Source organism: Toxotes jaculatrix, chromosome 3, assembly GCF_017976425.1.
Source record: "Toxotes jaculatrix isolate fToxJac2 chromosome 3, fToxJac2.pri, whole genome shotgun sequence".
In the NCBI taxonomy this organism is placed as follows: Eukaryota; Metazoa; Chordata; class Actinopteri; family Toxotidae; genus Toxotes; species Toxotes jaculatrix.
Window position 1 is genome coordinate 25,740,110 of NC_054396.1, and position 26,691 is coordinate 25,766,800.

A 26,691-nucleotide genomic window follows, 5' to 3' on the forward strand; every position below is an offset into this window, starting at 1 on the left:
AGGAATTAGGTGGCAGAGTGTGAGAGAGTGTGTGTGTGTGGGAGGGGGTGTGTCTGTTGTGCAGTAGACATTTATTCTCTCTCCTCAATTAAGCCCACACCAGGCAGCTGATAGTGGCAGTTTGAAGAGTGGTGGGGAATTAGCAAATCACATGAAGGAATTAACCTGCTTTACTCACACCCTTCCTCGGGATCCTGCCTCTCAGATATTACTACAAGCCCCACAGGTACAGATACACTGCCACATGACAAAGGGGCAGCTCAATGAGCAGTACACAATCCCAGCACTTTCCTTTTCAGCGTGGCCTCATCTGACAGTAGGTCCTAGAATATCAATGGAACAGCACTGTAATGGCCAGGAGAGAAGGAGAGGGTCGAATCAGCCCCTCTAATAGGCAAATAATGAGTGGACCTTATGGATGAGCACACGGCAGAGACTCACAACAGATAACTCACACTGAACACTATTATTCTAGTGCTAAAATTTGTAAACACATATCCCAGAGAGCATTGGATGCAGTGGAGATATTCATCACAACTGTAATTGATTCCATGTTTGGGGTAAACTATCCCTGTTTGCTCAATCTAAAACCTGTAGCTCATTATAACTCTGGTAGCAGAGAAGTTAACTATAAAGTTAGATAGAAATGCCAAGAAAAATATGAGTGCTTCTTCCCAGAATGTAAGTCTTTGATTGCATTTTTCACAGAAACAAAGAATGCAGGCGCACACACACACACACACACACACACACACACACACACACACACACACACACACACACACACACACAACGCAGGAAATAAGCCTCCAGTTTGCATTTCTATTTCACACGTATGAAGATACACATCAAAAACATGCACATGCCCACTAACCGAGGCAACAAATAAGTCTCCAATTTTCTCACTGCTGTCCCACTCAGCCACACGAGACGCCAGTGCAATCTGAAACATGGAGTGGCACTGTGTGATCTCCCTGATTCGGTAAAATATGGGCCGGATCTTCCGTGGACTCAGGATGCGTGGCTCAGCTTCCATCAATGGTCTGTGGTATTCCTGGTGAGATTGTTAGAGAAAATGGGGTTTTTATTGTTGCTGATATGTGCATATTTGTGTGTGTGTGTGTGTGTGTGTGTGTGTGTGTGTCACTGCAAAAGATGAATCAGCAGTCCACCTTCCTTAAGAATCTCTTCTTTTCAGAGGCATAAATAGAAAACTGAGAGGTAACTGACAAATATCGTATGAATCGGGGATAATGAGGAAATGTAGTCATGGTGCCTGGAAGCACATCAATCCAAAGGATTCACCCAGAAAGCAGCATTTGCCACTAGCAAACATGTTCAGAACTCAAGGTGACTTGTAGTCATAAAAGCCAGAATAATAATGGCAAAAAGAAGCTCCCAGCAGAGTTACAGATAAAAAAGCAACATGGTGAAAGGGGCATTGATTGATTCTTCAGTCAGTACTCATGGGGATAATAGCATAGCCTACAGAAATAAGTTGACAAGATCTTTGTGGATGGCAACCCACCAAACATGACTTCTTTGAATCTGAACATGCTGAAGTATAGATAATATGTAAAAGCCACACATGAAAGGTGAAAACAGTACCGAACACAAAAACAAAAAAAAAAATTGGTGGTAATCTTCGTTGCTGCTCTGCAAATCCATAACGGCAAATGAATCATTGACAAAAGGAACACGGGCAGGCAGCACAACATGCACAACTGTGCAATCTTTTTTACCGTAAAAAAAAGAAAGCTACAACCCTCAATGTTTAATTGTGCTTATGGCCTTTCATCTTTTTATGCTATCTGTCTGGAGACACTGCATTTACCACTTGGCTGGGCTCTCTGAATAACAAGAGAGATTTCAAAAGAGAAAAGCCTCCCCGAGTAGCACACACAATCATGTCACTCAACAACAAAGGTAACACACTGTATCTTGACAGTTAAAGATTTAGCAGTGGATAAGGTAGCCATTGATTGGTACTGATTCCATTTCAGTAGGTGGTCCTCTTATTTTTTCTTTGTGCATAAGAGATAACAAGTTTCCCTTTACCCACAAAAAAAGAGAGATTAAAGAGGAGAAGATGTACTCCATCACGTGCAACAAACAGTCTCTCTCTCTTAGCATCAGCATGATGCCACTGAAATGAGACTGGTTGTTTTATCAGGATTATTTATGCTGAGACACCTCGGTAATTTGATGGATATCACCGCTTCACTTTTCAGTGTAATTCATAATGGCTAAATGGTGAAGATATTGCATGTGGCAGAGGAGGACAACAGGGACTAAACAACTCACCTGCAAGATTCTCCTGAGAGACTCCAGGTAGCTCCGCTCGCTCTGAATGATGGAGCCCAGGATATGGCGTCTGACAACCTGCGTAGACAACAGACCAGTCAGGAAATGTAGCACTAAGAGGACATGATGGGGCTGCGGTGTGCGGTATGCTTTCAGTTAAGCATGGCGCAGGTTGATGGATTGCACTATAATCATGTGTTTGTCACAGGAGAGAAAAGGACTCAAAGAGGGGTAGGTCTGCTTGAACAAGGCCTCCATCGGAGTCTGAATCACTGGATTTTCTTTGACATGAAAGTGACTGTTCTAGCCATTATAAAAACACGCTACTTTTCCAAACAGGATAAAGAAAATAGTCCATATATATATATGTAAAAATACTGACATAACAAATGAATACTTTCAACATGACATCTCAAGGCTGCAGAATGTTCTCATAAATGCTAGATGTTAAGTTCAGTACGTGTTTCAACATAGGCTGGCAAAACAAATAAGAAATATTCAGGTGCACCTGGTAGCTGGTCAGCCCCTCTGGCATGGGGCTCAGTTGTGGAGGGGGGTGCTTCACTTCTGACACAGCCACATCCAGGTATCCTGCATCATCCTCCTCTTCTGCAGACAATCAGAAATGAAGAAGAAAAGTATAAAGAGGTTAAAAAGAAAGAGAGAAAGAGAGAGAGAGAGAGAGAGAGAGAGAGAGAGAGAGTGTGTGTCTATCAGAGACAGACGGGGAAAGAGAGGGAACAACAGAAAAGCAGCCTTCAGATCTCACTGCAGCTGGAGACACTGCGACACACTAAGTTTATTACCTCTAAAATATGAAGAGACTTCTGTACTCTCTGAAACAGAGATGGAGAGACAGAGAAAGCAATGGAGAAAGGAGCGAGAGAGGGAGCGGCAGAAAGGCCTTCGAGAAAAAAGAACAAAACTTTCAAAACAATACTGTATCTCTGTAGGAGTAAAGCAGGCACACACAAGTATGTCTGCAAAAACACGAGCCAGCACATTCTCATCTCTGCATTGGCACAAAGACGTTCGACAGTCTCAAAAAAAAAATAAATAAATAAAAAAATCCCCACTTCACCCATAACCATAAAGACATAGATACCAGAAGCTTCCACCGTTCCAATTAAAGACTTTGGAATGATAACAGAGGATTGGTGGAAAAGAAATATAATGCCGTGCAGATTTCCGTCGATCAACACCTAAAAATAGAAGCACTGGCCTCTTTACCTCTTTGTGATAGCTTGGAGATTTGTTTGAGGCATGGGTCTGGTATCTGTGGTTTATGAAGCTCCTCCATACTCCATTAATGGATGCTAATCTTCCTCTATTGTTAGACAAGGGTTCCTACAGCCCAACCTACAATGTATCACACGAGTGGCTTCATCCTTCTCTTTCTCACACATCAAAAATTTTACTCGACCACAGCATCTGTCCTAAAAACTGAGAAAGAGCATCTGTTTTATTTATTATAGTTATAATCAGTGAGATCTGTCTTTCTCTCAGTGCTTTCATTTCTCCCTGGAGGGATTTGTATAAAGCAAAAGTAAGACTTTCTATTCTATCCGCCTCCAACACTACTTTGGCTTGGCTAGCTTTACACACAAGCAACTGCCTCTAATTCAAAGAGTCAACTGTAAGGAGCAACAAAACCCAAACTTCATAACCAATACCCACTGCTATAAATAGTTTAACTTTCATCCAAAAAAGCAAGCTGACCAACAGTTACAAAGTTTTCAGACTTCCCTGCATTACCTAATTGATCTTTTCTCTGCAGGAAGGAAACTTTTCGCATGACGGCTATTTTGGTCTTTTCAAGCCCATCCTTCGTTCCACTCCTCGCCGCCTTCATGAGCTGTTGAACCTGGTTGGAAGGAGCAGACAGAAACAACGAAGGCGCGTTAGAGCACAAGCAACGTGCCATGCTGTGGAGACTTGATAACCTACGGTGCTCCTCTGGAGAGAGATGGAGAGAAGTGGCGCTCAGTGGGCTCATCGTGAATCTCACCATCTGCAGCTCCCTGTGGGTCGCTGTACAGCCTCTAATCAGAGAGTCTATGAGCATATCATGGAGAGATTATGGTAACAGAGTGAGCTCCACATCAGAGTAACAGAGCTGCTTCGCTCAGTGTGGGAGAATTTAGCTGACCACAAACTCCACCCTGAGCATCACTGAGGACCTGCAACCAGACTCCACAAACCCAGAATACACCCAGGGTGATAGTATTTTTAAATGATGCTACTTCAGGAAAGTAGGTCATTAATTGGGGGCAAGTTGCACTGGTGTTTATGGAAGTAAATACGCAGAATATTATTTAATAATTCATGCGACCCATAAATGCGTCTTGATATTAAACCAGGCAGGGAAAGAGAGAGAGGCCGACAGAGAGTCTTAAAGGAAAGTCACAGTCCAAAGGAAAGCTGGGAAGGATGGTGCAGAGAGTCAGTTAAGCCTCTGAGTCAGCTAAGCATACAACACAGCATATTTCAGCTCTGGGTGATCATCAGCCCAAACATCTAGCAGAGTGCTTTGAGCTCTGCAAAGAAATAGTGCGATATCGCCATGTTCACTTTCTGCTGCAGATATACCTTGATGTCATAGTTGTGCTTGCCAGACAGCCTCATGGCCAGTTCACGTTTGGTCCTGGCGCACCGTTCCCTCAGCCGACGCACTTCAGGAGAGAGCTACAGGTGTTGGGACAAGGATGGGCGGGGCGTGAGGGGGCAGGTCGTGTTTAGCCACAAAAGGCGAAGGGAGAGGAGGTAGAAGTAGGGGAGAGGAAATGGAAAAGGGAAATGGAAGGCAAAGTGATCAAGGCAAACACAAGCTACTCGACATCGGGAATTAATCACAAGCACAGGGAGTGAAAGCTTGGAGCACTCCTTTGGTCAAAAGGGTTATGCTTTATGAGACTAATGGCCACTGATTTATAGAGGGATGGGGGAAGGGGGTGCAAGCAGTTTAAGCAAATATTAAAGAAGTAGCTCTCCCAGGCTGCTCAAATTAAGCAGTGAACTGAACAAGAGGAGAACTTCAGGTACACTTGGTGAAAAATTAATCGGGCAAGACTAATTAAAAACAATGTGTTTTTGATGAAGGCTGTGCCAGCCGAAAAGTGTTGTTGGCCCCTAATAGTCAAGGTTTCTCCATTAATTGTTCAACCAGTGTAGCCGAATCCTTCCTTTTGTTCAGTGGCCTGGGAAAAGAATGCAAAGAGAACTGTGGGGGGATTTTCACACCACACCCTCCTATAATTACCGGAGCAACTCATTTTTGTCCCAATACAACAAGCATTTTTCTCCCTTTGGTCACCCTCCATTCCCAAAGCATTAACTCTGGATTTCCTTGAATTAAGGTGTAGTTTTTACCCATAAATAAAGAACTTCACTATGCAGAAATGCGTAAAGACAGGTATAAGTCTATACATCAATAATGATTCAGCTCGGCAAAACACTTCTCTATTAGTGTAACTGCAAATTTTCCCTATGCCTGCAACGATGCATGCTTGTTAAAGGCTGGTGAAGCATGAAGGAAATGCAGCACAATGTGAATGTGCACACAGTGCCATCATGTGGAAGACCAACACTCTGTAGCCGTGCTGCAGAACACCGATGAACAGCATCCTTGGCAGAGAAGAGGCAAGGAGATCTGAGGCTTTTCAAACAGAAATGCCTCTTGTTTACCTTCATTCACACAGTGAAAGTATAAAGCATAGATAGACTGTTATTCATTTTTCATGTTTTTTATAGTTTCCTTCCAGATCTATACATTAATAAAGACAACTGCGCTAGAGGAGCAGGAGATGAAATATTCCCCTTGATTATGTTATAAGAGCTGGAAACCAACCAAAACAACCTGGCTGGTCGTGATGCCATTTACAATAAACAGAGAAGATCATTTGTGTAAGATAAATGCATGCATCAGGAATACACACACACACACACACACACACACACACACACACACACACGCGCAGACAGGCAGACAGTACCTTGCTTCTTGTTGGTAGTTTGGCCTCGTTATCAGACTGCTCGTCATAGCTCTCAAACTCACTGGAGCTCCATCCGTTGTCTGCATTCAAAGGACCACTGTCTCTCTGAACATCCTCGTAAATCATATCTGCTAAACACTCGAAAATGTTACACATCCGAAGCTCCGCACCAACATTTATGGATGAACAAACAATCCTAGACAAAAATTATTTTGTCGCAGCTACTAACCTTCGTCAGGAGAGAGGGGGTCTTCACTTGGAACATCATCATAGATCACCTCTGCAGCCTCTGCCGTTTGTGGCCCCGCTCCAGCCACACATAAAGCTGGCAGAGAAAACCAGTAGCATCAAAGTAAACAAACATTGCTTTTAAATGGGAAAACAGTGGTGTCTGTCTTCTGTCTTTCATCTCCCTTTCTGTTTGATAGTTGCACCTCCTGTTTTTAGATGGTTCTTTTCAGTTTCTCCCCCCAAAAGAACCCCCCCCCCGCCGCCAACATATACACAAAGACAGACACACACACTCTACTCCTAACTACATTCCCAGAATCCTTTTGGCAAAGCAGAACAGATAAAAGATGCTGGATCTTCTAGCCTCTGGTTTGGAATTTACACAGCTTTTGAATATTTACATTCTTATTGTATGATTTGCATTTAAAGGTCTTTTTCCTTAGGGAGATCTGGCACATCTCTTGTGCATGTTGCCACAATAGCTTTGTCCATGTGACGCAACATGATTGTATCCAGCTTGTTTGAGCTATTGACCCACTCTATCTCTATGCTTGACAGGATTTGTCATTAACTGCTTTGAGAGTGTTTCAGCCTAATTTAGCTCAGTGAGCTTTATTGATTTGGTTTTAAACTGTGATTTGTCTGCAACACTTTCTCCTAAGCCCCGAACAGCAACAATCACTGTTTTCAATTAATCTGATTGGAGATGTGTATTCTGTCATGGATTATTCAGCAGAGTTCAGTCTAAAATTTGAAATAACCTTGGGCACAATCCAGGGGATGAACAAAGAGCAACTGTTTTTTCTTCAAAAGAGGATTAGCTACTCAAATGTTCTTTATATCTCGCTCACTTTCCTTCACTTGTGCATTCAGAAAGGATTCAGAATAGAGAAGAAAACAACCGGATTTGGGCTATCAGCCTGACTATCAGCAAATCTGCAAAGTGACTGGGCCTCTTGGGAGCATGGCTTGTTATTTCAAATGTGGTAAACCAGAAGTTCCTCACTGTGTTTTCTTACTTTTATTGAACTTTTCTCTGCTGCTGCACAATGACACTCCCAAAAAAAACTCATTCGCAGGTCACACTGACACTGTAGGCAATCACAAAAATACACTGCCATTATGATTATGTCCTAGCGTGAAAGCAAAAAACAGAGCGAAGCATTTGGAAATCAATGTCAGATTATCACATCGCAATGTGACGTGACCACATTCGAGAAGTGAGGGAATATCGTTGCTTTTACAAACAGGAAATACTTCATTATTCATAATGATGCATTTTAAGTGCATTAGGTCAAACTGAAACAGTCTGTCTACACAAAAAAAACCTCCACAGAAGGTAAATACAAATGCAACATATTTCACAGTGTCTGGTGTTTGAAAAAGGTATCAAATACAAAAACACAAATGTATTATTGTAACAGATATCCAATTAACATCACTACAAATGTGGTCATTTATCTTAAGTTATCTTTCTTTTCTCACTTTCTGCATTATAATCTTAGGTATGTGGTAGGGAGGTTTAAAATAGTTTTATTATTCAGTTTAAATATACTGTACACGTTCAAAATGACAGCAGAGGCCTGTGTGTGAAAATACATCAGAAGAGTGGGACATAAAAAATGTCATGCAGCATTGCAGGGCTCCTTTACATCTCTCATTTCTGAGCCACCTTCAAATAACAGCAGCACTGCTGACTGAGTCGAAATCCAAAAGCAATTTTCCCTCATGGAAATGGTTCTCTATTGATCCTCATCCTGAATTAATTGGATTCATGTCATGTCTGTGTAGAAATCAAATCATGGCAGAGGATGTGTGTGCGTGAGCCAGGGCGTACTGTTTTGGTAGGTGTGTGAAGAGAGTGTGTACATGTGTGTGTGTGTGTTTGTGCAAATTCTTGTGTTTCTACATGTGTGCGTCTGGCCTCTCTCAACGCAGAAATCAATGAGCCATAAGATGGCTGTAGGTCTGTAATTTGGTGTTCTTGTCACCTTTGATCAAGGTCAAAAGATGCAATGTGCAGTACTAACAAAATACTGGTGCACAATTTATTTTGCTAGTGTCATTATAGTGTGGTCCACAGAACTGTTTACGCAACTCTGGAGGCCCAGTTGGTTTTCTATCAGATCAGTCTGCAATGTGAACACGATAATACACAGCTGGAATGAGCCTGAATCCCAAGGCAAGCTTAGGTTTAATCTTTCTGTTCTGGAATTGAACCCTTGATCTACAATATATGGTGCATCACTTCCCTGTCAACATAATTTAGTTCCGTACCTTCAGAGATGTCCCTTGAGCCAGAACTTTCCTTGCCGGCTTCTTTGCCGTGGTATCCAGAATCGGCCGGCGTCTCCACAGCTGACGGCACCACAGGAAGCCCCCAGAGCTCCTTTCCCGCACAAGGAGCTGAGGTACTGGGCTTGTCTGCTGCTGAGGCCCTGGAAGGTACCCAAACATTAGCACAGTTAAACTAACACTGAGTGCTGTGTGCCTCATTACGAGATAATTTCAGTGAGAGGAAGGGGAGGCAGAGCGGCTTGAGGTGGGGGTTGAAATAGTTCTTTGCTATCCAAGCATGCTAACTCACACTCCCTAAGACCTGACAGAGCACATGTTGCTGCTATCAAATCATCATGATGCTTTGAGGAAACTTTGTTATAACGCCATTTTCCCATTTCGGCAGATGTGTAGGAATTTACCTCCTCCAAGGAGACTTTGTTTTCCCTCCCTTTTGTCTGGATGTTTATTGGATAGTTAGCAGAGATTTATCAAAAAACAATTAATAGAGTTCTATGAAATTTGTTGGAAAGTGAGGTGTGATTAATTTTTGGTGTCAGTTAGGTTCTTGTACAAACTATGATTCAACCTTGTATATATGTATTATGTAATTTCCCCATTGTGTATCTTATAATTGATTGGGTGCTTTTCCTTGTGCCACTTTTGAAATTCACCATTACACCATTTTCATTTGACATATTGCACTTAATGAAGTCCATGATTGTCTACCATTATGTGTATTTTGATGCAATTGTGCTGTGAGATACAGATTAAGCATTTCCAAATATTTTCCATCACCTAATAAATTTAAAGGATTGGTCATTACATTTTTCCCCCCACACAGCGCCTTTAGTAAAACTGAAAATACAGAATTATTCAGAATTCAAAAATGGATTCTCTTGGGTCATTACTTTCGACAACAGTCTCTGCTACTTTTTCCATTAAGTTGTGTTAACAGTGACAACAATGCTGACAATGTTTATGAAAATAAAAACATAATCACACCTTCTGCTTGTTACTTGAGTTACTTAACTTGCCTGTGAGCACTGTTAAATCATTATCTGTCATGCCTGCAGCTTACTATAATCACTGCTGGCTTTCTGAATGAAAACATGCCCTGAACCTGCTTTTAAAAACAGACTCTAACATCACAGGGGAAAATATTGTTGACATAGCTATCACATAGCCTGTGTTGCTGCTGCCAGTAAGGTACTGTCCTCCCCCACATGACTGATAATATGACAGGATCCGTCGTGCAGGAAAGTCCCATTTACACTAATTAAATCTGTCCCTCTGCTAAACACCTCAGAAACACTCACAATGCCCAAGCACCAGCAGCCAGTCAGAGTGATGGGCACCTCACAGACAAACATGGCAGGCCAGGAAAACAATGCATATAAAACGCCACTGAACTGCTGGACAGACAGCCTTGTAGACTCTAACTTTACATTAAACTGGCAATAGAAGTAGACTGTATTCAACCATCTTGCAAAGCAATATATTTCTTTGTATGCTACAGCACCAGGTGGACTGTTTATCATGAGCCAAAAAGAAAGGGAAGCATGCCCAGAGCAGACAAGAATAAAAAAAAAAAAAATTTGGCATCTTGTAGCATTTATGTTACCATACGAGGAATATTGATAGGTAAGATTTTTATATTATATACACAAATATATACATACATATTCCAATCTGGTTTAAAATCAAGAAGAATTAAACAGCTTGTAAGTACATACACAAATGTACGGAAATATAACTTTATAATTTAAATCGTACCATCCTAATTTATGAAACTATTCATAAATAACTCTGACATAACTCTGGCAGTTTGTGCCATGCTCTCTCCCTGTTGTGCAATAAATGCCCGGGACATATCTGGAAGTAAATATAATGCCCTGCCAGCATGTCATATTAGAGCTACTGATAGTAGCCATGTGATTTTACAGTGTTGTCACGCTGCAAAAGACTGCCAAGTACTACTCTGCTGCATTGTCTGTGATAGCGGATCATTCATCTCAATCTAAAGAACAAAAACGGTCTGAACCCACATGAAAACAAAATAAAGTGCGATTTGTCAACACATTTCTTACGATAAACTGATCCCTTGTCATTAAAATTGCTTGTGTGGAAAAAGAGTGGAACCAGAACAATAGCAATATACAGCTTGCCCGCCTGACTGTATGCATTCATGTCAGGTGTGAGTGATTTGAGCACTGCGCCTATCGATCCAGGCATATCTTTGCGCATCCCTTCACAACTTATCTGTGCCTATAAGCCCTAGTGAGTCATATAGCTCAAGGAGAGAAGCAAGAATCATTTTTCAATGCAAATGACATAGCCTGGGGCAGCGCAAAGCCTAAAGCAGAAGCTGCCTGAATGCAAATCTCACACAGTTTCCATTCCCTTCAGCTACTGTGCCAGGGCAGTGCTGCATGCCACAGCTCTACCTTTTGTGCCCCCTGGTCTCTCCTGGGAACAGCTGTTCTTTATAACTGCACAAGCATTGTGCTGACCATACTGATGGAGCTCAGTTTGTCCTCAGGTCATAAATCTTCCCCATAAACAACTGCCCACTCCTCACATTAAAACCACTCCCACAATGCACCCAGTGTTACTGCCCACAGTTGTTCTGTATATGACTACAATTAGACAACACTCAAAGTATTTGATTTGTGCCCTCTCATTATATTTGTATACATGTTTGCTTTTAATGCTTTTACAGTATCACCCTATGCTTTCACATCCAACTGAGGCAAACACAACAAGGTGAGAGGTCTTCAAAAAACACAGGCTATGAAAAATAAATGTGTTCTGTAAGCTACATGAGATGAGTTTCTTCTCAAGGGCAACTGTGTAAAGTTCTGCGAGGCTGCAAAAGGGTAAAAAAGGGGAAGGCAAACAAAAAAGTAACTTAGATGGGGAAAAGAACAGTTGAAGTAAAAGCTATTCTCTCTAAGGTTAGAGCCCCACGTACATAAAACAGATACATAAATGCCGCGTTGTCATGGTATCTCTTGTGTTAATCTCATCATTGCTGAGGTTCCACGCAATGCATTTTAATGAAAACTATCTGTCACGGGGTGAAAAGTGAAGTCAGAAGTAAACGCTGGCATCAAACACTGAAGCATGCATAAAACTCACAGCAGAGAAATGCTACCTTGAGCCTAATAGCTGTAACAGGCTGATGTGCTGTCACTGCAGTGTTAAGAAAAAAAAAAAAACATATTTCTGCAATAACAATTGCAAAGTAATTTTGGCAATATTATTCTAAAACTGCTGACAGATCTGGTGGATGTGCTGACAGTCCTAACACCTTGACGGTGGAAAGTGCTATTGATAGCTCTTCTTTAAAAGGCATACTATTGACTAAACCAAAGTGGAAATGTGCACTCAGCAGAAATATCCCTGCATGAGAAATTGCCAAGACCTCATTGTGACTCCATCACACACACAAAAACACACATGCACATGAGCACACACACACACATATGCAGTCACACGTGCACACAGCAGAAGCATATATGCACACATACACATACGCTCGCACCTGTGTGCAAATTCAGGCCCCGCATTTCAGCACAGGAAAGCCCACAGGAATCCAACCCCACAAGTCAACTATCAGTAGAGGTTTCTGAGCACACTTCCTAGAAGCACAGGTGGGGGGGGGGGCTCACCAAAACCGGCATGGCTTCATCACAGGCAGAGAGGGGTGGTTCGGATAAGATCTGAACCAAAGAGTGTAATCACATCTAGTTAAACAAAGTATGTTAAAGTCAGTATATTTTATTATAGTCTCTGAACTACTTAGCAATGCTTACCACAATCAGGTGGTTCAAGGCGTTCAAAACAGATGCGCATCCCCAGTACGGAAATGGTCTACGCTTTACAACTAGAAATTTTATTTCGCTGTCTGTTCCATGTGGTTTTATATTGACTGATGAGATTCCAATTGTTTGAGCCATTAAATAGGATGGCCAACTTCCTTATAGAGAGGAAGACAAAAATCCAGTTGCCTCAGAGGAATCAATAAACTATCACATTATCATTTATTGTGCTGAGACCTTGAAGCAAACAGTCCTTTTGACTGTGTGAAAGATGCTGTCTGGCTGCACCAGTGTTGGGGTCATTTCACTCGTACACCTACTCATCCAGAAATGTAGGAATTCTCATTCTTAAAATCCACATATATTACATGTCATTTCATGCAAAACACAAAAAAAATAAAAAATTACCCACAGTGGCACAGAACCATTCATTTTGTTTCAGTTTTATGCGCCATGGTTTTGAGATATCCACCAGGTGTTTTCAGTTACTCTGGCCTATTAGACTTCTGCTCAGGCTGAAGTTAGGTGGAATTATGTTAAGCAACCAGACCCCATGCACTAATAGGAATTATAAAAGTGTAATTTGTCCCACCCTGATTCATGTAGCAAAGCGAACAGGAGTGTGTGTGAGCTGTCACTGACACAGTCATACATGCCCACACAGTCCCAGAGGTCTTGTCAGCCAAACTAAGTGAAATGAACCTGAGCAGCTGTTCCATGGGTGTGTAGGTCTTTTAATCTGTGCCACCACCCAAATACAATGAAGCTTAATTTAATTTCATTTATGGCACTCAAATCACTAAAAATGACTAAAAACTCAACAGAGACATGTCTTTCCTGAAACAGCCTGTGACGGCGTATGTGAGGCCCCACCTGCACACTTATATATCCATTGTGACAGTCATCCCTCAGCTCAGGCTACTGCCAGGTCCAAAACATGGCAACGCTTATGCATTTGTCCACAAACGTACTGTTTAAGATTTAAAGATGCAGAGTTGTTTAAAAACTCATCAGCATGAATATTAAATTCACCACAAAGAACAACTATGCCAAAGGTGGAAACAAGTGTGGATAAAAAAATTCTGGGAATTCTACTAAAGATCTGCTCATAGATTTTGAAAGGTAATAAGTAAGGTGTACTAACACCCAGGTCAGAAGACTGAGGTGGAATCATGGAAGAAGAAGAAGAAGAAGTTTCCGATGGAACGAGTGAGGGATAAAAAGTCAGTCATAGGGATAAGACAGCACTGTGCGCTGCATGGCAGCAGTCAGCATCTGAGTGCCTGATTTGTTTGGGTATGCATCATCAAGAATTAGGCAATCCTGTGATTTCCCTCTAGAATTATAACAGCAACATCACTTTATACTTGACATTACCATTCCTCACGGTGGGTGTGACATGCCATCTGCCATCTAAATGTTGTACAAACAGATGCAGCGTAACATCACAGTATCTCATACCCACTGTGGTGTGTCTGGATGGAGTGTAAGCATGACATTATCTCAGGCATAATGACATGACACTGATGTGGTGTTATGTCGAGTTTACTTTCTTCGCCGCCCTTTAGTAATATTCCCCATACTGTGATAGGAATCAGAGGCAACTTACCAGCTGGGTGACTCACTAACTGGAACATCTGTCAAAATGAGGAAAACAGCAACCATAAGACAAACTTTTCCAAAGCAAAGGAAACACATATTTGAATAAATGACAAATGGAACTTAGTCTGAATTTTTAAAATAGAAATTTTAAAGACTGTGAGCTTGTGTGGTAATTACTTATTCACTTTTACTTCTTGTATACACTAGAGCTTTTAAAAAAAACTAGAAAGTTACCATCAAAAACTAAATCACACTTGCTTACAGGAAAGATGATGCAACTGCTGAGCAAGTCTGGAATAAGTAGGCAGATGGTGTAAGGTAGCCACAACTAAAAACTGATTTTGCATGGTTGTACTGTATTTTCAAAGCACAGGTATGTACAAGGAAAGTGCTGTTAAACAAATGCCATGATTGATTTTCTTTGAAACCCACCATGTAAACTCATGTCATCTGGTGAGGGAGGGATCTGAGGGAGGAATCTGAACCTCAGCTGCTCTCAGCCCTCAATTAGATAACAAATCTCCATTACACACTATTATCAACGCCCAGAATTCCCCTACGCATCTCCACAGCCCACTTAACGGATTACCACACATAGACTTAGTAAAAAAGTGTTTTAATTAAGCACTAATCACTTCACTTTGTCCGAAAGAACTTGTTCGAGACCTAAATCCCCCTCTTAATCTGGGTGTGTAATTACAAGGACCTGTTTGGCAGTGGTAGCCAAGTAGTAAATATATCATACTTATATCTACATAACTTCATCCAATTAAAGGGAAAGTTAACTCTGCTCTCTAATGCCTGTCTGCCTGAGGCAACAATTGAATCCTTTTAAGCAGAGATTGAAACCACATACAACTGGCTGAAGTCGCTCGCAGAACGCACGGCTATAGGAAACCAATCAGATTAGATTAAGTAAAGAAAAACCAAAACAAATTTACATCTTAGAACCAGCTTACCAAAGACAGGTTACTGTAAAATGATGAAGAAGGTGGTGGTTCAGTGTTATGCCCAGATGCAGTTTAATGACAGTGTACATGTTGAGAGGATGAATGAATGTGTGTTGATTTTGATCACAGTAAAGCAACTCTAACCACAAGCTCATGTCAAAGTACTTTCATCCAATTTTAAAGTATCTGATGTTTCCTGATTCGACAGATGGGCAAAATATATTTTTTCACCTTCTTTTCCACTGGTACTTGTTTTTTTTAATGGTTTATACAACTATTTCACCACGTTTCAGAGCTATTTATTTACACTGCCTATATATATGCCTATTTTTTTAAATCTACTGTAGCTGGTAGAAGTGCAGCTACTTACTTTACGCCCCTGCAACACAGTCCACCCACACTGGTGTTCTCACTTATTGTGCTAATTAGGGCCTCCATTTTATGTTACCTTATACTTCTGCTTCACTACATTTCAGAGGCATTTATTTTTTACTTAACTTACATTTATTTAGCACAATATCTAAGTTACTTTTCATATGAACATTTGAAACCATTTGAAAATATACTATCAGATTATTATGATTCACTGTACAACTACAAAAGCAGTTTAAAAAATAACCAAAAGTTCCACATATACCAGCTACAACACTAAAATATTCCTATAAATCGTCATAATCCAACATTGAAACTAATATAATCTGTATCATAACACGTTGAATTATTTTATTTACAGTTACTGATATTTAAAGATTGTGGCTTGTTTGCTGTCTTACCAGGAGATGGACGGAAAGGTTGATAGTATTGTTTTGCAAAGCCACTTGCTACCTGTTGTAGACTTGCTAGCTTAGCTTGGTGCTTGCGCCAAAAGCCGAGGGAAACTTCAAATAAGTACAAAGCTGTCGTATTTACACGTTGCCTGCCTTGTCTCCTTCGCTCCTGCCTACATCCAGGTGTTACTTTGGTTTTATTCAGGGTCGGAGGGTGTTTAAACCCCACGGCTTCACCGCGACAAACGGATGCGACGTTAGTCACCGCGGCTACATTACAAAAGCTAGCTGTTAAATGTCGGTAGCTTACCTCCAAAGTGCTGACTGCTTGTTAAACCACAAACTTTTTTACTGTCAGTCTCTACACCTGTTAAATTAAATATAGAACAGACGAATGGGTGCCCCTGTTTTAGGGTTGTTACAAGCCGTCTTTACCTCAAGTAACGTTGACGCTGAGATGAGTAACGGAAAGTAACGAGTAGAGTTCGGGGGTTGTACGGAAATGATCGAGGAGTGGGGGCGGAGTCTGTTTCAGTTTTTTTTTTTTTTCCTCCCAATTTTAGCACTCATATCTGTTTACTTTTTGTAATCGGCTTCGTAGGAATCAGTGATTTTTTTTTTCAATAAAACACGAGTAATTAGTTAAAAATTAAATATATAATTAAAATTAATTATATAATTTTATATAATATTAGTTAAAAAATAAATAAAAGTAAGATGTTCATCAAAAGTACATATTAATGCTAATTATTTACTTTTTTTTTATTTAGGGGAAGTTTTGAATTACAAACTGGTCTACTTCTGGGTACATCTGGGTACATCTTCTACTGCCTGTCAGCACAAGTTTATCACTTTTAGGTTGTTTGAACAACCAAGGCAGATCCAGTACCAGTTGTACTACAAAAATGTATTATTCCTGAAAATGTGTTACCTGCAGTAGAAATTGATGCTGCATCCTTGGTGGGAATGCCCTCCTGCCCAGCAGGAGGCGAAGTTTTAGGAAGTTGTGGGTTGTCTGTGACTGTCTCTAAGACATTGCCTGATGTCTCGCTGTGCTCCTTCTTTGACACCTGGACAGAACTGACACAGTCCGAGCTGATCCCTTTACTGTCCTCCTGAGGTTTCTCCTCATCCATGCTGTCCTCAAACACAAACTCTTCCCCTTGCTCCTCATCTTCCTCCTCTTCATCATCCTTCGGGGGTTGCTGAGACATCACAGTCGACATAATTCCTGAAAAAGCGTCAAAAGTCAAGTGTAAATGGTTTTGTACTCCCATATGAATTAAAAGTGAAACCTATGATGAAAAAAAGATTGATACCACATAATCAAAAAAATTGTATTGTAAAAGATAAGGCTCCGTAAGGCTTTGAGTGACAGAAGGATGTAATATTAGAGCTACTGAGTAATAAAGTTAAGATAACATCCCTTCAAATATTTTTCTTCAGCAAATCAAAAGCTAAAAAAAATGGTGTAACCACTCTTTTCTTCTGCACTTAACACAAACCCAGAAGGACTTGCTTGAATTCCAATATGACATTAAGATTGTTTTAACTCTCACCCCTCCTATAATAAGAATTATTTGGGTGAAGGCAAAAAGGTAAATGGACTGGAGGACTGGAATGTTCCCTGGTCTTTATAAACATACCAAAGCTGCTTAACAAAACAGCAGCATGAAATACCTCTAAGATAAAAATCTGTGTTGTACTAAACAACCCTGAACTGAAATGAACTCTTAACCCCACAGTGTGTCCACACAAAAAAAACACACTCAACTAAACAACTTTTTCAAACAGTTTGATATAAATAAACTAAGACTGAAGAAGTGAAAACAAGTAAAACAACCCCCCATTCCAGAGAAGCAGAGTATAATCCCAGCACTATAAACATGACATATGGCCATTAGAAAGACTGTTAGTTAAATCAAGCAGTCTGAGGACGCTTAGTAGGAGATTAATTAAGATATGTACACACCCACAGATGAAAACATGAGCCCTAACATTACAGACCTCAATTATATGAGAAGCTAATTTAATCTTGTCTTATCAATGAAAACAGGTATAACAGCAGTCTCGATATCTTAGGAATTAATTGAAAATATAATCAAAATGTATCAACACAAACATACATTAACTGCAAACACGTGATATGTTTTAAGGTGATACTGGGGCCATGTAATTTCTAAGCATTTAAATTGTGAGCTGTAGTCATGGAAATTAGATCTGTTGTTAGCATATCTTGAAAATAAAAATGGAAATTTTCCATGGCACACACAAACTCAAGGTATTAAATTGCTGCAATTGCTTCATTCTTTTACAAAGTGGGGATTTTCTATGACGTACAGGCTCTGTTTCTGTACATGTTAGTGTATCACTCCCGCACCCAGCATCTGTTTTGCATTTTGATTAGCACTGAACTCCTTCCAGTGCGAGAACATTGTTGGACCTGATAGGGCAGTTTGTCTGGCTCCTTTGGGAAAATGACAGCGTGGAGCGGAGGCAGCTGAACACAAGCCGGCTGTGCGGAAAAACACCCCTGAAACATGTTGCTTGTGGACTGTAAAAGTCATTGTCAGCACTTATTGTTTACCCTGGATACAAGGGCTGTCACAGTGTCAGTTACAACTCTCATTATCTTTTACTGCTGCTCACTGACAGCCCAGTTTGGACATGATGTTTGTTAGCACTGTGGTTCAGGAGCACTGATGGCTTTGATTCCTGAATTACCACCATATGTGTTTAAGAAGTCTTTAAATTGCAGCAAAGTTTTAATAAAGAAAACAGTACTGCATTCTTTAGAAATGAATTCTCTGCCTGTTTACAAACACAATATCCCACTGCAGCCTTTGGACCCAGTTACCTCCTCTGTACCACAAACACAGTTTCTCCAGTCAGCCCACTCATTGGTCCAATCAACAATGACTCTTTTGTGGAGGGAAAACTTCTGCTCAGCCTCAGAAAGCATTGTTTCTACATTCGTCAGTGCAGCACTGATTAGCTCACAGGTCATTTGGTCTGTGCCTGTGAGGTCTATGGTATGTTTCATACAAACTCAGTGTGGAAGAACGGAGGGTTTTGTCAGAAGAAAGCAGCATCCTCTTGAATGATATATGAATGATGTACAGTGTAAGTTTTAATTGAAAGTTACTGCCACTATACTTCCACTGACGTAAGCCATGTTGACTGAACAATCATTCTTCATTGTGCATTGCACTGAACTAAGTAAACACAGGAGCGTCCTGAGATCTTGAAGATGTAATTGACATTTTTGTTGGTGCCGTGAATAAAGGTTCAGTTTGCTAATGCTAAACTCCTCCTCAGAATCAAAATGACAGGTATCCTGAGCAAGTTTCTTTGAGGGAAGGGATTTGGACAAGCCATCAAACAGACTCCAGCTTAGAAAAATAAAGAGCCCCGGGAGTGGTGCTGTGTGAAAGCTATTCTTGAGTGGAAAATAAGATACATCACAGAATAGAGATGAAACCAACTCCTACACACCCTGTCCCTGACCTACATAGAGCTCTGAAAACTCTCCCACTGTGTACCAAATGTGGTAATGAGTGGAGGGATGTCGTATGTGTACAGCGGAAAGTGAGGTATGTGTAGACTTTCATGGTAATCCATGGCAAACCAGGTCACACATTTGCAGTGTACATTCTGACTGAAATCATTAAACATTATATTGTATCTGGTTTTATATGTAGTAGTTCTTGGACTTGCATATTAAGCGGTGTTTATACATTTTCCACTTCATTTTCTTTTAATTCAAATTGTGCAATCTCTTATTACTCAGTTGGATCTAGTGGGTACTTGGCATCTGATTTATGTTGCCTGATTGAATCTCGGCTCCCTATTGTACTTTACTTTATTTCACAAAGCAGTAAGGATGTGTAATCTGCTCTAAAGAACAAAATTAAATGACAGGGTTTAAAACCAGACAGATCAAAAAAAAAAAAAAAAAAGAGTTTCCCAACCAGTAACCGTATCCAAAGCTTTCAGTCAGGATTTTGCAAGTCTGCTGGGGCACATATTTCATTCTAGCCACTGATTTATAGAGGGCTATGTTTGACCAACTGCAGACAAACCTCACAGCCATTGGTTAGTGGCAGTCGGGTGAATCAATGGACAATGGCAGAGGACAGCAGCTGGTGATGACTGAATAAACAGCATTTGAAAATCTAACAGAAAGTCACTGAGAGTATCCCAACTTTAGGGCTTTCCTTAACAGAAAATGGCACACAAACACTCAGCAGACAATGAGAGAGCAGCGGACCACTGACAACAACAAACAGTGCCAGGCAGAGACGATCCTGCCTCTGGTGTTCGTTCTTGCTTCAGCTTCCCTGAGGACTTCCTACCAAGAGATACGAATGTGACTCGGCCAATTTAGGAACTGCAAACAGCTCCTTGAGAACAGACGGAATATGTCTTTCTTTGGCTGTCAAAAGGCATAGCAATCTGAGTGGGAGGCTGTTCACAGACATTTGAAGATTTCATGGATTCGCTTAAACATATCGTAGCCTTACCAAAGATTTTTCAACACAGAAGAAGCTAAGCCTATTGCATTATATATTATGAATGTTATGAATATTTTAAATGTAACTTTAATTTCTGAAGACTGTGTGCCAAAGGCCATGTGGAATATGATATCACACTGTAAACACAACATGGTAAAAGGGTTATCCATGCATATTTGATATAGTTTATTTTTACTTTCCTCCTGGTATGCCCTCTGTTGTAGAGAGCAACTCCAGTAATGTCAATCCACGACAGCAGTGATGTGATGATGGTGTCACATTAGTCAAGGACACAATGGGAGTAACCTCCACCTCCCATCTGCTATTTGTGTTCACAGCATAATATTGTACTGGACTAGGTGTGTGTGCTGTACTGTACAAATACTGAACAGAGATAAGAATGTCCTGAATGTGTTGACCAGACAATGCTTTTGTTGATCAAGAAAAATTCTGCTGAAAGTGATAAAATAAATACATGTCCAGGTTATTTCTTTAAGTAATTCTGGCACCCAGTTTTTCAGCATGCGGCATGTTGAAGATGTTCAGTCCTGTAACACAGTGACCATGATGTTGCATCTGCAGAGGTTTCACTAAGGTGTCAATCAATCACTGCCGACAACTCTACAAATACCTTTATAAGCGTCTGTTTCTGGATTTTCTGGATTTCTTAACCCAGTAACAATCAGTCTCTTCCCATGTCCCACTTTTCTAATTTTATTTTCAGCTACAACACTGTGCAAAACCATTATTATTTTTATGGTATTTTTCAATTTATTAGGCTAACCCCCAGACATCTTCATTATTATCGTAAGCCGTCTTAAGAGTCCATCACTGGGTGGAGGCTGTGATGAAATTTATTTAGGGGAGGTTAAGGTCACTAAGTGCTACAGTCCCTCCTGACAGCCATAAGAAGTTAATGAAAGCCATCAGTTACTTAAAGGACTGTAGGGAGTTTTAATTGTTGCCTTGTTAGTCACCTTATTATTCAGGTGTTCAAAAAATACAGCCACCAAACTCATCTCTTAAATCTCAGGTAGATATCTCTGTTCTGTTAACATCCAAAAAGCTTGGGGACTCACAAAAGACAGACTGAAAAAAAGAATGAGCAAAGTGAAAGCAACAGAGGTAGAGATATCCTGCCTTTTAGTGTGGGTCAAGTTCCAAAAACAAAGGATCCTGCACTTCACTCAATACAGAGACTTTCAAAGTGCAAGGGATGACACAGCAGAGATAAAGGAAGGGCACAGAGAGAGAACCATGGGGCAAAAAGAGGTGAAGGGAGAGTCATGAGGTGAAGACATGTGAAAGGAGAGACATGAGGTGAAGACAGGTGAAAGGGACAGGTGCATGACGTTCTAAAAACAATAGGAAGTTAGTTCTTGTAGTTTCTTGCAGCAGTTGGAGTTGCACCAGTGGCTGTGAAACGCAGCTCACAGAGGCAATTAAGGTACTTTAAACCCACAGATCATGTAGGGTCATAACTCAGTCACAGAACACACATATTTTTAGATTCAGTGTGACTTCACTTTACAGTGATATCATTATCTCCATCTACGATGTCCGTCACAAAATAAATGTCCACTTAGAAATCATAGAAAAAACAGCTCCTTTTTGTGAGTATCAAAGTAGTCCATTGATAGTTGTCCGTACATCCATGGGCACATTGCAAACCAAAACTGCTAACAGCTAATTTAGCATACCTTTAGCTTTGGCAAAGTTGTAGCCTGAGACATCACAGGAAACTACTGCCCAAACGCAGCCAACAGTCAGACACTCCCTCCCTGGTACATGCCCATGCCTTTCTGACTCTGCACTTTTAGTTTCCACACCCAAACTGAAATCATGGTTATTTTCTCAAGCTTGACACAAGTACTTCAGAGCCACAGAAAACTTTATTCACAGGCTGAACAATCCTCATGACACCTGAAGTCACCTATGTGTGAAAAATCAGTGGAATTCCCCTTTAATATACAGTATTTTGGTAATCCAAAGATTATTTTTCTTTTTTTCTTTTTTGTTATTTGGGAAAGCTGAAAAACAAAATCAAAATTCTCTTCCATGCCTTTTTAATTAACTTTCATGGAAGCCCAGTGTTTGCTCATAGCTCAGTAACTGTTCACCACCTGTAAGATCATGTGTTCAAGACAGTTATAATGATGTGTTTTACTGATTTGTCCCTTGTCCAAATCAAAAAAGACCAAGTCTATAGTGTCCAAACTGAGTGGAATCTCTTCTGCATTCAAGTCAAAGCTCCATGTTGAAGTTTCCTTTGAGTGCTGAGTTTATGTCACTGCAGAAGAGGCTTGGCTGCTCCTTTGATATCACTTATGAAAATGAAAGTGTTAAATTAAATCATGACTGTGAGTTATTCTTAAAAACCAATGCGGTTGAGTTGCTTTGGCCTTGATGTTTGCTGTTGGAAGAATTAACAGGAAATAAGACAAGTCATGTTTGGGCACAATGCTGCGAGTGTAACAGCAAAATACTGTACATGAGCCTCGACTTACAAACGTCCCAAAATTCCTTCTACTAGTTAATTATCTGACATCCCCAGAGGAATGTATTAAACAGCACACCAGTAAACATTTGGCAGGTGTGTCACCGCTATCAAATGACTGAGAATGTACTTGAGCACCGAGGCCATGCATGTGTACATATGATTGCGTGAGTGCGAGTGTTATTGGGTGAATGTGTGGCAAAAGGGAGAGGGTTCACATTGATAGGGAAGCCTTTGTGGTAGCTTCAGACCATGCATGCATGGATTGTTAATGTCTGCTGGAAGTGGGGGATTGTGCCTCAGGAAAAAAAAAATCTAATACAGTGAGTCCATGGAGTTTCTTAAAAGAAAGGCTCTTGGACATCCGGCAAGTGAGGCAGAAACAGTGCTCTAGCTCAAAATGCAAATTACTTGGTCAGAGGTCCTTTAGCTCCCCCCTTCACCCCTCTCCTCCCTGTCTCCCCTCTCTATTCTGCTCATAGAAGCAGCGTGAAATCCATCCTGGGAGGGGCTATTGTACTCTGGGAAGCAACCGTCAAACTGGAATGGTTAAGACCAGGCCCAGGCCGGGGAATCTCTTTTTATAGCCTAAGGCTTTGGAAGAGCTGTGCAGTGCTGCTGAAAAACAGCCGGCCAGAGGTGTAGGTCCGGGATGAGCTGCCGGTCTCTCACTCATCCTTCCTGGTGTCTGTCTCAGGAACTGCTGCTATCATAACAAGGCCTCACGCTCTGTAGCCCTGCTGGCTCTGTAAGGCAGACTCGTGTTTAATCGTCCATGATGGTGTGTACTCTGCCAAAGGGCCACACGGGTATCTTCCCTTCTCATCCTCTCCTGCTCCTGCTCCACCTTCCCTTGTCCTCTCAGCTGACTGAGAGTCAGAGAGCCACAAAACCAGCACACCCTCCCCCAGCTCCACTCCATCAATGGCCCCCCTTGGACAAAGCTGCTGTCTTTGCAACATGCTAGCCACGCTGAGAGGGAGGAGGGAGAAAGAGGAGAGACAGAATGAAGGAAGGAAAGAGGGAAAGTGTTTGGAGGACAACAAATATATATACGCCTCTCACCTCCTTGTCCTCAGTAGTGTGTCCTCCGAGAAGCTTCAGGCACTCCCTGGTGACCCTTTAATCCTGGTAGCCTCCCATAAACTCTCAGTTTTTACCACACTGCCGGGTCCAGCACACTCATCTTTATAGTGTCCTGTGAGGGCTGCAAGTGGCTGAACACAGATTGGAATTCTCCTGTGCTGTTTACTTTCCCACAACTTCTCCCCTGCACCGTGTGCACTAGCAGCTCTGGATGAGGTAACCCTCTTTGCTCCCTCCCCTTTCTCTCTGCCTCACTCGTCTCTCTGGTTCTGTCCCTCCCTCCGTCTTCCCTCACTGTCCCTCTCTTTTTTAGATGGGTCCTTTCCCCCCTTCAGCCCCTCCAGTCTCATTCTGTCCTTTCTTTGGCTTTCTCCCTCCTCCCACTCTCCAGACCCCTGCTGCTGTCCAGACAGCAGCACAAAGCAGAGTGAGGGCTCTAAACCACAACTGGCCAATGGGAGAGTGACAAAGTTAAGCATGCGACCAATGAAAAGCCTAGGGGGTGGAATTTGTACCAATCAGGGGAGACATTCAGAACAAGTGGGCTGGACAAAAGGAATTTGAGCCAGTACTGTTTCACAGCACTTCCGCATGAGACTGCAGGTGAGTGTTCACACTCTGTGCTAAGGCAATTTGTATGAATTGCTCATTAATGGCCGAAATGATGATCATTATTGTTAGTATTTAGCAACATATAGCAACATATAGAAAAATGAACTAACAGTATGAACACAGAGTTTGTAGATTTAAGCAAAATGTTTGGTGTCAGCCTGTAAAGAAAGTAGAAGGTTCAAGTTTTTTTCTTTTTATAGTATTTTATAGTAGTTTTTATATTATTTTAAACACTGGCCAGACTATATATCCTGTGTGATAAGCTAATGTTACATAATGTAAAATAAATGGAGGTACCAGTGTTGTGGTACCACTGAGTTTGACTTACACATTATTAAAGTTTTATGTATTATTCCTAAACTTTAATATAAATAAGAAGAATTCAGATCCTTCACCTACTGAAAAAAACACTGCTGTAAAAGACTCATGTTCCAGATTTTACTTGAAGAACACAAGTATTAAAACGTACTTTAAGTATCAAAATTAAAAATACTTATTATGCAGCTGAATGGCCCATGGGAACAGATTTTCATAATATTATATAATGATTAGTGATGCATTAGCTAACTTGCGTGTTAGAAGCTTGTCAAGACTGCAGTCACTGTAACCACTTTCAATACTGTTGGACAGTTTAATCCGTATCAATGCATTATATTTAATATATAAAATATTATATAGAAAATGATCATGCTATGATGTAAAACCTTAATCTGTAACTAGTAACTACAGCTGTTAAATATATATGCAGTGGAATAGAAAGATATTTGTATGTGTATATGTATGATATCTGTAATGTAGAAGAGTAGGACTTTAGCAAATGTATCCAGTCACATTCTGCCCCTGAGCTTATGTATTTATGTCTTTTATCTTGAGATTATATTCTGGGTGTGCTGTGTGAAAGCCATCTGTCTGCTATTTTTGACCTTACTAACTGCACCCGTGCTTCTATTTCTGCCTCTAATCACATTTACAGTACTGCAGGCTCAAGCTGCTTGTGGCATGCAGCACTAGAAGACAAGGTGAAGTGTGAGGTCGAGTCAAGAAAGTCGACTGCGTCAGTTAAATCTGACGTCTTCCTCAACTCATCTCAGTTACTCACATGCACAATTCTTCTACAAGGGGAAAAAAAAAAAAAAATCACACAGCATTACCGTTGTCCAGAAGATTTATTAAAACACATTGAACAAATACACAGAATACAAATAAAAAGATGACAATTCACTTTTTCATTCAATTGCTATACAGCACAAATATCAGAACCATAACACTGCTTGGAGCTCATTGTCTGTAAATGCTAGATACACTACCCTCTCCCCAAAGTGAACCGTCATATCAAACGCTTCACATGCTGTGCATTCACTGCAACAAAGGCGCCTTTTATCAGGGTCTTTTTGTAGCTTTTGAAGCCATGTTAATAAGCATGTACATACATTGTTAACATATTTATAATATTAGACTGAAGCCTTTTTTTCTAACAGACGTTACATTCATACTGACTTCAGTTTGATTGCATTTCATTGCAGTATGTTTTTGATGTCATCTCACGGCCATCGCTCCAGAGGGAAAAGACATGATTTTGATTGATGAGCACATATGACGCACACTGCAGTTCTATGGCAACACCATCCAGCAGACATTCATCTTTTTTTCAGTTTGATACATAAATCTATATGAGATGGACTTATCTTTGAAAAATCTTTCAAGTATTTACATGTTTCTGAGGTTCTATCTGTCGAGCAACCTAATACATGTCATGGTCAAGTAGCTGATGAAGTGAACAGAAACACAGGGAACAAAACAGCACTGATTAACACTAACAAAGAATAGCGCAAAAAACTGGTATGGTGCACTTCAAGGTTCGTCTCATGGTGCTTTCAAAATGAGCCGGGTAATGTTTTGTAGCTCGATTTTAGTTAAAGCACATTTGAGAACTGACGGGCGGGGAGGCTGCAGTCACACAATCTAAGTAAGTGAAAAGGGGTCAGAGGAGAGCACCTCAGGACAATCATTTGAACTGGCAAAAAGGAGAGTAAGA

The 26,691-nt window shown here is 40.8% G+C and overlaps 1 protein-coding gene across 4 annotated transcripts in view; it reads right to left on the reverse strand.

Annotated features, from left to right (window-relative positions):
• The window catches only part of arhgef10la (Rho guanine nucleotide exchange factor (GEF) 10-like a), a 93,537-nt gene extending 69,267 nt beyond the window's left edge, over positions 1-24,270 (reverse strand). For 2 of the 4 annotated variants that reach the window (XM_041033900.1, XM_041033898.1), the window contains exons 1-11: positions 24,024-24,270; positions 16,879-17,178; positions 14,238-14,265; positions 8,805-8,965; positions 6,526-6,621; positions 6,297-6,427; positions 4,894-4,989; positions 4,060-4,168; positions 2,813-2,913; positions 2,305-2,382; positions 875-1,054 (exon numbers count right to left, since the gene is read on the reverse strand). In XM_041033900.1, coding sequence (XP_040889834.1) covers positions 875-1,054; positions 2,305-2,382; positions 2,813-2,913; positions 4,060-4,168; positions 4,894-4,989; positions 6,297-6,427; positions 6,526-6,621; positions 8,805-8,965; positions 14,238-14,265; positions 16,879-17,173 — 1,275 coding nt within the window. In that variant the 5' untranslated portion in view covers positions 17,174-17,178; positions 24,024-24,270. The remainder of the gene's footprint in view (positions 1-874; positions 1,055-2,304; positions 2,383-2,812; positions 2,914-4,059; positions 4,169-4,893; positions 4,990-6,296; positions 6,428-6,525; positions 6,622-8,804; positions 8,966-14,237; positions 14,266-16,878; positions 17,179-24,023) is intronic. The other 2 variants (XM_041033899.1, XM_041033901.1) reach the window with 2 other exon arrangements.
• Between the last annotated feature and the right edge of the window lie 2,421 nt (positions 24,271-26,691).